Consider the following 11767-nt stretch of genomic DNA (forward strand, 5'->3'; position numbering starts at 1 on the left):
AGTTAATCAAAGGTGGGAGGAAAAAAGATGCCCTTGATTAAAGGTAGCAATCTAAGAGAAGCAGCACAGAGGTACTTAAATCGTGCTTTACCCCCACACACACCTTTTTCTCTTATGTGCAGATTTGGTAGTCTCGGAGTATGTTAGGTGTTCTAATTCACCACAGTTTATCAAAAGTTGAGAGACAATGTTGTTTGGCAGTCTCTGTAGCAAGAAAGGAAGCATCTTTTGTTATTGACATCCTTTCTCCTAGCTCTGCTCTTGCTTTTTGCCAGCTGCTCATTGTCTATACTTGCTTATTTAGTATTCACAAGGGATTTTACAAGTTCTTATCAGTTCGTTGCCACAGCACATCATTTCCTCTTGTCATCGTTACTCCTTAAATTGGGGGGGGGGGGGGGATTTGCATTAGAGCTGGTGAGCGGTAGAAAACACCACCATTCATGAGCACAGTTTGAGCTGCACGATGTTGTTCAGCTCCTTTCTGTTCTGAGGCAGTTTGTAGTAAAGGTCACATTTCTAGTACTTACTCCAGCACGCATCCCGTCCCCCCCCCTTTTTCTGGGGAAAAGAAAACTTTTTTTTTTTTCCTCTTCCAAAGGCTGAAAACATCCAGTGCTTCAAATATTCCCATTAAAAGATATAAGGAAGTGCTGCATAAAAATAGCCTCAGCTGAAAAGGTTGACCACCTTTCTGAGTGTCTGGGGAGGGGCTGATGTGAGGTTTTTATTGGGTTTTTCTGTTAAGCGTTTTTGGCTTTCTTTTAATTATCTACAGTTTCTTCCTCATTTTTTTTTTCTATTGCTCTTCAAAAAACATGGGGTACCTAATTAGAGCTCAAGAACAAGTAGATGCCTTAGTATTTTCTCCTTTTGTGAAATAAAGATCCAATTGAGGAGCTGAGTACTTTTGTGCAGTATTTGCTGTGGAACTACTGGTTCTACCGTGCCTCTTCCCTGTTTCTTCGTAGCAAATTTGAGTCTTCTGGTGAAGCACTGTGACAGGGATGTAATACCAGTTTTCAAGAGTATTCCCCAAGCCTGTCTTCTGAAGGAAAGTCACAGATTTAAGGAGCGTTGTTAACGGAAATCGTGCTGTCCCTTTGGTGCCTTGACTGTCGCTCTTCCTACTAATCAGTAATGCAAGAACTGTGGACTCTGATCACGTTTTACTTTATCTAGCTTTGAATTGAGATCCTAGTACTTCTGGGATTTTGTTTTGAAATAGAATCAGGTGCAATGGCTAGGGTTGAAACAAACGTTCTTTTAATATCTGCCTTTTTTGTTTTACCACATTCTTTACTTGTTTACTAATTACTTGTTAACTTATTTTTTTAATAGAACTAAATTGGAGGAATCGATTATTATTTTTATGTGAAGACTTCATCACTGACATCTATATGTTCATTTGTCAATCTCCAAGAAATAATACAGCTCATCGGTGGCAATAACTGCTTTTGTTATACACTGACATTTATTTGAAAAAAACCCCACCCCAACAAATAAACAAAAAAAACCCCCAACAGACAAAACCCAACAAACCTTTTGAAGACTTGTGTCAAATGACGTCAATGGCCAGTTTGTTCTCCTTTACTAGCCCAGCTGTAAAGCGTCTGTTGGGCTGGAAACAAGGAGATGAAGAGGAAAAATGGGCAGAAAAAGCTGTTGATGCTTTGGTAAAAAAGCTGAAAAAGAAAAAGGGTGCTATGGAAGAACTGGAGAAAGCCTTGAGCAGTCCAGGACAGCCCAGCAAGTGTGTTACTATTCCTCGCTCTTTAGATGGACGACTTCAAGTTTCTCACAGAAAAGGCCTTCCCCATGTAATTTACTGTCGTGTTTGGCGTTGGCCTGATCTACAGAGCCATCACGAGCTGAAGCCATTGGATATTTGTGAATTTCCTTTTGGATCTAAACAGAAAGAAGTCTGCATCAATCCATACCACTATAAGAGGGTGGAGAGCCCAGGTATGTTTGAACATGGCTGTCTAAAATCCGACCAAAATCCAGGAACCACCCTTGTTCACTCCCTCCTTCTCCTCTTCCTCCTGCTCCAGTACTGTATAACAAACTACACTTGGTGTATGGGGGAGTTTGGAAGAGGAATATTCAAAGTATAGTTTTCTGGTGGGGTTCTGGGGAGGTGTGTTGTCCGTTCTGTACCAGCTGGTTTTCTTTGTGGTAAATCACACTTCCCACAGATCTTTGAAGGCTGCTACCCTTAAAGTTAGAGGCAAAGTCCTCATTTATAATAAAATAGTAAAGTAGTAATCAAAAGACTTGTTTCTTTAAAAAAAACTTGCTTAAAAACCTCAGTCCTTACAAGGAGGTTGGTAGCCTTCTTTCAGGGGCTTAATATTTCATCAGTGAGTGACATAAATTGAGGAGATAGAATTAAAATTCTAGGGTGCAGCGTTCCCCACTTGATTTCCCATTAGCAGGCAGCAGAGCTGAACAGAACCAAGAGTGACGATCGGTTAGAGCAAGGTACATACCAAATTTGTGTCAGGTAGCAAGTCTGCTGTTAAGGCATGTTGCCACAGAAGAAGGTGAGGAGGATTGTGGGTTGCGATGAATTATGTTGCTCTGGAAAGTATAGAGAAAAGTTCCTTCCGTTGTTCCACAAAATGGTTGTAATTCTACTGCAACCGGCTGTAGCACTTGAATTCCAGACTCCAGCACTCTTGAATTTAAGTTAAAACACCAGCTTAGCAATAGTTGTATATTGTAGTATAGATTTTGTTTGTCTTCAGTGAAAAGGACTAGATGTTACTATGTAGTTTGTCTATAGCGATATAGACTGTATTTCCATTTTTACTGACTTGATAATGTACACGTACAGTGAGTTTTGCACTTCTAAATCAGTACTTTGCTGCATGCCACATGTGTACTGTTTGGGTTTTTTTTTAAAAAAAGAAGCCAAAAGGCTTCTGTTTGCATGAAATGTAAGTGTGTTTCTGCTCTGATTTTTGTGAGAGTAAAGTTTGAGTCTTCCATGAAGTGTAATGTAAAAAAAATGAAGGAGAGAGGATGGGGTAAAGGCATGACAGATGAATCCTGTACTTCCCTTTCCACTCCAACTAGTGTTGAGGTTTTCATGATGAGCACATTATTTGTCTCTCTTTCCTTCTATCTCAGTTTTTAATCTTGTTTCCCTGTTTTTTGTTTTTTGTTTTTTTTTTCAGTTCTACCTCCAGTGTTAGTGCCTAGACATAGTGAATTCAATCCACAGCACAGTCTACTAGTTCAGTTCAGGAACCTAAGCCACAATGAACCACATATGCCACACAACGCAACATTTCCAGATTCTTTCCAGCAGCCCAACAGCACTCCATTTTCCATTTCGCCAAACAGTCCCTATCCACCTTCTCCAGCCAGCAGCACTTACCCAAGCTCCCCAGCTAGCTCTGGACCATCTAGTCCGTTTCAGCTACCGGGTAAGTACAGCCTAAATGTTAACTACATAACAGAATGCGACATTTTATTATTTTTGTGTCTTAACACCTCAGGAATTTGTGAAACTAGCATAAAATTGCTTTCTGTTTGCATTTTAGGGGGTTTTCTTCCTAGTTTTGTTACTGGTCAGAGTTAACTGTTACACTTTTATATTTCCAAATGCTTTTTGTCACGGATACTATAGTGGTGAGTTATTTTGCACAGCTTCAATGTAGAATAACTGATACATACTTCAAAAGAATACCTATCAACAAAAAGAAAGCAGATGCAAGAGGCTGAGCAAGAAGTTTATTGATGTTTTGCTCTAAATAAAGATGCTTACATGTGGTGTTTAACTGGAAAACAAAATAGAGCAAATTTCTAACAGGAACTTAACCAATTTGAGTGAAAAATGGGGAGGAAAAAAACAATGGATGGGGCAAAGGAAAGGAGCCTTATTGAGTGTCTGGTTATTGGTGTGGTTTATAAACCCAAGGAGTTAACAGATCAAAGAACTTATTTGTCTAGTACATCAGTGGCCTCATGTTTGTTCTTTCTGGCTGTTTAGTGCCACAGAAAGCGTCCATTCGGTGGTATGTCCTTCCTGGGTAAGGACTGTGATCACTGGGACGGATGCATTAATGGTATCTGGAGGGAATTTCTGAAATACGGGATAATGGTGTGTTGGTACGCTGACTACTGTGCTGAATGGAAGAGTGCAGAGGTCCATGCTTCTATAATGAACTCAGCCTATAGAAGCAGAAAAAAAACAAAACTGGTTTAGGCCTTCGTTATGCTATGGCATATAAAGTTATTTCTTCTACTACTTCTTTCTTTTTAAACATGGAGAAGAGGAGGGTGGTCAACAAAGCTAATGATTGTGTTGGGGGGGTGTAAATGGGAACTATAGTCCTCTTGCCCAGTTGCAGGAGTGCGGTGGTTGTTTTTTTTTAAAAAAAAAAAAACAAACAACACTTCTCAGTTAAAGCATGTTTCTTAGTTTTCCTCAATTGTCCAATCTTGTTATTAGCCCCATAGCTAAGAATCCAACTATTGATGGAGGTTACTGTAAAGACACCTGGCTGGGTTGTCTTCAGGTTACTTTGAAAATGGGTCCAAATGCTTTAATATCTCTTCTTCAAGAGTATTTCTGTGTGTTTACAACTGTAGAATGAATAAATAAATATTCTAAATTGTGGAGTTTTATTCTGGTTTATTCTTATTTTTTAATGTTTGTAGCTGATACTCCACCTCCTGCATATATGCCCCCTGATGATCAAATGGGGCAGGATAATTCTCAGTCTATGGACACAAGCAATACAATGATCCCTCAAATCATGCCAAATATATCAACCAGAGGTAAGTTGTATAGTATGGTGTAAAATTAACGTAGTTTGGCTTTTTACAACTCATGACCAAATTAAATTAATAACTTCAAATTGTGCAGTAAACCTTGTTGGTAAGTGGGAAAAGTCCTCCAAGGCAAACTGGGGCTGTAACAGAAAGAATTGAGAAATAAAACTTACCTTGCTTATGTGCATCTCTTGCTTTTAAAGTGTCAGGTGTGTAGTATGGCTTACAACAAGTTGAACTTTTTTCATTTGTCAGAATTAGTCTTCTGCTACCTTTGCCTGCTCTTGGAATTGTGTATGCACAAAGGCTCTGAAAATTGAGTCCCAAAATACCAATTAATTTTTTTTTTTTAAAGTGGACAAAAGAATCGGGGTTTGCCTGATATCAGTCATCTTTTTTTGTGTATATGTAGGGCGTTTTTTTTTGTTTAATATCAGGCTTAAAATAGGAAAATAATTATAAAATCAATGGTCTAGCTACAATGCATGAAATTAAAAATCATTAAGATCTTAATCAGGAGTATTCTTGCCCATCATAATTGTTGACTAAGCTTTTGGTTATCTCTTGATACTCTGGAAGGCCTGCTTTACAGTTTTAGATGTAATATTATAACACTTATGTAAACTGTTATTTCCATTTTGCTTATTTTCAGATGTTCAGCCTGTTGCCTATGAAGAACCCAAACACTGGTGTTCGATTGTGTATTACGAATTAAATAATCGTGTTGGGGAGGCTTTTCATGCATCTTCTACAAGTGTCTTAGTAGACGGATTTACAGATCCCTCCAATAATAAAAACAGGTTCTGCTTAGGTTTGCTCTCAAATGTTAATCGCAACTCAACAATTGAGAACACTAGACGACATATTGGAAAAGGTAAAGCTTAGTTGTGTTATGCATGATTAAGAAGCCAAGTCCTTGTTTTTATTTCTACTTCTCTATGCTGCAACAATGATTATTCTCAGATAAGAATAGTAGAAGTAATCCGTGATACATTACCTAGCTCTCCAGTATCTGAAGACAACTCACTTAGGCATAGTTTGGTTCTAATTAGTCTAGGAATTGCATGCATTTTATTTTGGCACTAATTTAAAAGATTAAATATTACATCTTCTTACCAAACTAAATTGTTATAGGGGCTTGTTTGTAATGGTTAATGGTAGTCTGTATGTAGAATTTTGTGTTTCAGCACCAAGAAACGTATTGCAGGACTTCTGATATTCTATCTGCTTCTTAAATCAGATTCTTCATACCACTTTACAGGATATCAAAGATATTTTTTTATTTTGTTTTTCGTGCAAGGTATTATGCTGCTGTCTACAGTACGTTCAAATATCTTGCATGAGTTGGCAGCAGGACTTTGAAGTGCTAATGCAGAACTGCAAGGGCTCATTTGTCTGAGTGAATCCATGGGGTGTGTATGTGTGTGGGAGGGATTCCTGGAGACAGCAGGTTTTGCAAGATCTTCTAGTTTTCCTCTGCTGTTTGACTGATAGCACATATAGATGCACCGTTTTCATCTTTGATGGAATGTACTTGGATTACCTTAAAATGTAGTATTCCTTTTCTGCATATCTCCTGTTTTGTAACGTAGTCAGTCCTGAGAAGAGAACCCCGTTTCTGTCGTGCATATCTAGAGGCCCTTTTGACACCCAAAAGCATTTGGTACAGTTCATCTTGAGTTGTTTTTGGTGTTTTTTTTCTAAATGAAAGTCACTGTTGCGTGTAGTGTCTCTTTGAGACCTATCCTGTCCCTTATCAGTCTTTTCATTAGAAACTACTATAAACATGGCAAAATTTTGCAGAATCTCTGGAGACCATGAGATATATTCGTGTCTTGGAAAATTGTCTCTGCAATTCTGTTGTTCGAGGAAGATGTATTGTTATAAAGGGGGAACAACTGATTTCTGGGGTGTGGATTGTTTGTCAGATTCTTTTGTTTTGACTTACGGAATTCTGACTAGCAGAGGAATCTTTTGCATCCCCCTAAGGTCAGAAATCTAACGAGGATCCAACATCATGTTGCAGAGGGATGCAGTGATGCTGCAATGAGCTTTAAAATGTCTACGTGTCTCATACAGATTATTAAACTAAAACTTTGTTTTATGGTAACAGCTCTGAGAACAATTAAGATTGTTTTGGGATAAAGTACTATTTATTTATGGATTTTGTTTGGAAGGTTGTGTTTTTTTCCCCTCCTTATAACTACAGAAAAAAGCTTAGCAAATAGGATTGTGTAGAAGTGTTGGGTTGCAAACGTGACTCCTAATTGTGCATTGGATTATTTTTGAAGAATCTGCGTTCTTCTCAGACTGTTGTATTACCCAGCTGCCTTCAGAAATCTCTCAGAAGGTCTTTACCCAAAAGAACTTAGCTAGCAAGTGGTGGTCTCTGTCTTTTTAAATGAATAGGGTTGTGTTGTGAAAAATGCATTCTTGCCTACCCCTAGATTTTCTGATAGCTGCTTATAGTTGATGAAGATCCTCTGTGTAACCTTCATCCTACCGTAGTCCCAAGTGGCTCTAGCAATGTTCAGAACAGTTGCTGCTGTCTGAAAGATTAACTTGCATCTGTTGACTTGCTGCAGCCTCATCTGGCAAACCACGGGATAGTCTGCAGTGGATTCCCAGGGTATTGCAAGGAAGCCTTAAACTGAACTGTATCCCAACCGTATAACAGTGGTGGGTGGGGGAAAGGGAGATATAAAAGGAAGGTGAGTATCTCAACTGAAGTAGCAGTGAGAGTCTGTGTTTGGATGCTGAAAGGATTAGCAGCTTTCATATATCAATTTTTAGTCAGAAATAGTGTTACGCAGGCTTCAGAATATAAAGGGAGGGAAGCAGAGTGCTATTCAACACAGCTAAATCCAGGCAGATGTGATAAATCTAGGGGCATTGTTGATTTTAAGGTCTGTAAAGCCTGATGATATTTAAGTTGTGCAATTAATTGGACTTACATCTCTTTTTGCTTGATAAAAATAGATTGAAAATCAGAGCAGACTATGGATACACTTTTTCATTCATGTCTATCACTGCACCTTCTCCCAGGACACTTATTTCTGTTGAAATTGCCATAGGCAGAAGCTACCAGTTCTATAAAACGGGATTTTTAAAATCCACATAAGTTCTCTAGGAGAATAGCTTGAAATAACTGTTGATGTGTGGAAGTAGGGTTTTTTTTCTTTCGATTCTGTAATTGATGAGAGAAGGACATCTAGTGGCTGATGTATAATGAAGTCTACTGTATTTTCAAATGAGAAGTATGTTATAGTGTGGGCAAAAGAGCTTTTCTAAAAAGCTTCTCAAACAGAAAATTTGCTGTCTTGGATTATATTAAGTACTATATTTTTGGAAATAAAAGTAATTTGAAGCATTTTTATCTTTGTTTCCAAGGAGTTCATCTCTACTATGTTGGTGGGGAAGTCTATGCTGAGTGTTTAAGTGATAGCAGCATATTTGTACAGAGCAGGAACTGCAACTACCACCATGGCTTTCATCCGACAACTGTATGCAAGATTCCGAGTGGATGCAGTCTGAAAATTTTTAACAATCAGGAGTTCGCTCAGCTTTTGGCTCAGTCTGTCAACCATGGATTTGAAGCAGTATACGAACTCACCAAAATGTGCACCATTCGAATGAGCTTTGTAAAGGTAAACAAATTATTTTGAGGGCATTCAAATTTATTGTGGATTTGAGTATTCAGCAGTAATTACATTAGCACTGTAAGAACGTAGCAAAGCTATTCTGAACTGATGTGGTTCTTTTCAATGATAAGTATGTTGAAAATGGTTAATTTGGGGAGAGGGAAATCAGTGCAAGAAAGCAAAAGCACAGATTGCTTTGTTGAGTGTTGGCTATGTATTTAGTTACTTCGGTATTCAGGAGAGGGATCTGGTTGCTATAATTTTATTAAAGAAGATTTGAGCTCATGCTCTAAATATGAAGGAACAAAGTGAATTACAAGACCCTAAGAATGTGAGAGGAGCAGAAGTGATTGCAGAAAAAAATGCAGCTCTTTCAAAGATATTAATATTGTTTTTAAAAAGAAATTATTATGGAAAAAAGACATGATTTGAATTTCTGAAATCAAACTGTGCTGTTATTCTCACAGTAGTGTTTTCTCAACATTGTTTAACCAAGATGCTGCCCGTTTCAGATTTAGCATGGAGTCTAGACTTGGGCCTTCTGGGGTTTTTTGCATCTTGTCCAAAAGATGTCTTGTCTTGTCAGTTATGCTAAATACAGCTCAGTTTGAGAGTGTGGAGGATAGGGAGCAGGAGGGAGAAACAGAAGAGAGCTGTGGCCATAGCCAGGAGTCATTCTCGAGTCAGCAGTGTGTACCACAGAGGAGCTCGTGTAGTCGCTACAAGTCTGTAGCAGATGAGACTTGATTCAGGCTTCCAGGTGCAGCTTCCCTCCCACTCCTTCCCAGCCTCAGTTGTTTTTTTCCTTCAGATAAGAAGTGTTGCTAGATTGTGAGTTACCTACAGATCTTAGAACATGGTTTCCTGCTTCTTGTTAGTACAGTTATTTTGAAAGACAAGTATGTTCGCAACTTGATTGGTAACATTTTGTTCGTTTCTGTAGGGCTGGGGAGCTGAATATCACCGACAAGATGTCACAAGCACCCCATGCTGGATAGAAATTCATCTCCATGGGCCTCTCCAGTGGCTGGATAAAGTACTTACACAAATGGGTTCTCCTCTTAATCCCATCTCATCTGTTTCATAGTGCTGAAATTCTATCTTCAGCGTTATTTTTAGCGAACTTAATCTAATTCTAGAGAAACTTCCAGTGTGGATACTGTGAGCTATATGGAGAATGGATCTTATGGTTTAACTTTTTTTTTTTTTAAATCCCTTTGTGACCAATTCCATTGTGTATAGCTAATCAGTTTTACATTTCAATTTGTTCTTGTGATGCTTAAGTGACAGTTGAGCCCTAAGGGAAAAAAGTCTATTGAAAAATTCGGAACGCTTTTCCCCCCCTTACCCTAGAATTTACAGTCATATGTCTTAACTGGAAAATTTTTTTCTTTTTGTCCTGTAGGGACAAGAATTATGAAGACTGACTTCAGAAAATAAATACATATCATAGTTTGGGATTTTTTTTTAAGGTTTATGAAACTGTTTGAACATATGCAGCTGCAGCTTGCAAGCTGTATTTTTAGCATAGTTGTTTAACATCTTAAGTTTGACATCTGTAATAAGTAAAATTAGACTTTATTATGGCTAATTTGCCTCAGATTGAACAATGTGATTTTTTTTTTTAAGTGTACACATGAAACACACTTTTTACAAATATTGGAGTGGTGTAAAAACACTTGTCTATTGGAAAATGCTGTCATAAACACACTGTATATTAATGCAGAATAGCAGTTTGTAGCCTTTTCCCACTTCAGTTTTGTAATATCTCTTAACCACCATTTTAAATAGTAATTGATACAAGGTAAACATCTTGCACATTTCTGGAGTAGTAATTCTTGTTTTGCTTTGATTTACACTCATGCTGGTTGGATTTGGTTGCCAAGGCTATTTCTTTTTAGGTACCCTTCTCTATTTTAACATAAACACTACTATTTGTAAATGGCAGTGCTTACTACTTTTTGGAAGGAATAAGTTTTTTTGTTTTCTTTTTGGTGTTCTAGCTGTTTATTTTACCTGTCTGGAATTGATCTGTGTTAGGCCTTTTTAATCTCTCAGTAGACATTACGCAGTATTAGTGATTACACTGTATTTAATTCACTTTCAGTATGAGTTTGAGTCTCTTTGAAGACTGTGAGTGGCTTAGCAAATTAGTTACTGAATGCAGAAGCTTTTACTTGCAGATCATGTAATTTAATACAGACCTGTTGGTAATGACCAAAAGTAATCACTTCTTTGTAGCCTACATGAAACAGTGGTCTCGATCCTGTCTCTGATGGCAGGTGTTCAATCAGAAGACTCGTAACTGTAGTTGGCAGCTTTATGGGATTGAAGGACTGCATTAATATGGCGACAAAATTTCTCTCGCACATGTAAGGAATCCTGTTGCCTGTGCTGTTGTATTACTCAGTAGAGAACTTAAACACTGTACTAAACACTAAATGAAATCAGTTAAATAACATATGCATATTTTTCCCCTTTACTAAAAAGGAGGCTGAAAAAATATTCTAAGAGAATTAGAAGTGAATTATATACAAAACTTCTTTGCATGCAGAAAAAGACCTATTGTATTTTTAACTTCTCACCCTCCTCTTTCTCTTTCTCAAACACCTCTTCAGAAAAGGGTTCAGTGTTTGGGGGAGAGGCTGAAAACTCTAAAATGCAAATATTTGTTACAAGATGTGTTGCAGTTAATTACTGCAATCCTGAGACATTGATTGCTTACACAAGTTCTTGTGTCTTTGAATGACAAGTTTCTGCTCAAATGTGGAAATCATGCCTCATATGGTACCTAAGTAACAAGTGATCTTAAAGGAATAAAATTGTTTACGTGTCATTAAAATGTTTCTTATGAAATGCCTTAAAGGAATAAACTGTAACACTTCTGCAGAACCCTAATGTTCTCTTGTACAGGAATTTCTATATTACTTGGTGTTTTGTTTTTTTATCTTTTGGGTTTTTTTTTAACCAGTTTCTCAAGTGTGTTTAAAAAAAACCAACAAGTGCATCTTTAGGAGAAGGGGAATAACATTATTTGCCGGTCACTTTTGGGGACTTCTCTTTCATTCTTTGAAACTGCAACCCACAGCTGGTTCTTTTGATCAAATAAGATGCAAAGTTAGTTGGCTGCAGGATCAGGCTTCTATTTGCTTCTCCCTGGGCCTGACTTGTCGAGTTGCTGAATTATATTTGACACTACAGGATATTTTTTTTTTTTCCTTGACTAGTTTTTATAGCAACTGTCATGGCACATTGGATTAAGGAAAGATCTCAGTTGTAGGTACAAGATTTTACTTTATCCAAAATGTTTTTTGCCTGGCTTCATCTCTGTTCACTTGTAT

The 11767-nt window shown here is 37.7% G+C and overlaps 1 protein-coding gene across 2 annotated transcripts; it reads left to right on the forward strand.

Annotated features, from left to right (window-relative positions):
* The first annotated feature begins 1341 nt into the window (after positions 1–1341).
* Positions 1342–9996, forward strand: SMAD5 (SMAD family member 5). Of its 2 annotated transcripts, XM_009891061.1 has the most exons (6): positions 1342–1965; positions 3183–3434; positions 4672–4791; positions 5438–5659; positions 8176–8432; positions 9370–9996. In XM_009891061.1, the coding sequence occupies exons 1-6, from the start codon at positions 1563–1565 to the stop codon at positions 9511–9513; spliced, it is 1398 nt and encodes a 465-aa protein (XP_009889363.1). In that variant the 5' UTR covers positions 1342–1562; the 3' UTR covers positions 9514–9996. The 2 variants fall into 2 exon arrangements, with proteins under 2 accessions (XP_009889363.1, XP_009889373.1); XM_009891071.1 differs by lacking the exon at positions 4672–4791.
* The last annotated feature ends 1771 nt before the right edge of the window (positions 9997–11767 follow it).

The sequence above is a fragment of the Charadrius vociferus genome, unplaced genomic scaffold (assembly GCF_000708025.1).
Source record: "Charadrius vociferus isolate BGI_N301 unplaced genomic scaffold, ASM70802v2 scaffold370, whole genome shotgun sequence".
Taxonomy (NCBI): domain Eukaryota; kingdom Metazoa; phylum Chordata; class Aves; order Charadriiformes; family Charadriidae; genus Charadrius; species Charadrius vociferus.

What these genes read in the sequence shown, in the direction of transcription:
- SMAD5 (XM_009891061.1), top strand. Translation starts at nt 1,563, where the DNA reads ATGACGTCAATGGCCAGTTTGTTCTCCTTTACTAGCCCAGCTGTAAAG. An exon ending in TAGTCCGTTTCAGCTACCGG is followed by an intron (nt 3,435 to 4,671) that starts GTAAGTACAGCC and finishes TAATGTTTGTAG; the next exon opens with CTGATACTCCACCTCCTGCA. An exon ending in TAGACGACATATTGGAAAAG is followed by an intron (nt 5,660 to 8,175) that starts GTAAAGCTTAGT and finishes TTTGTTTCCAAG; the next exon opens with GAGTTCATCTCTACTATGTT.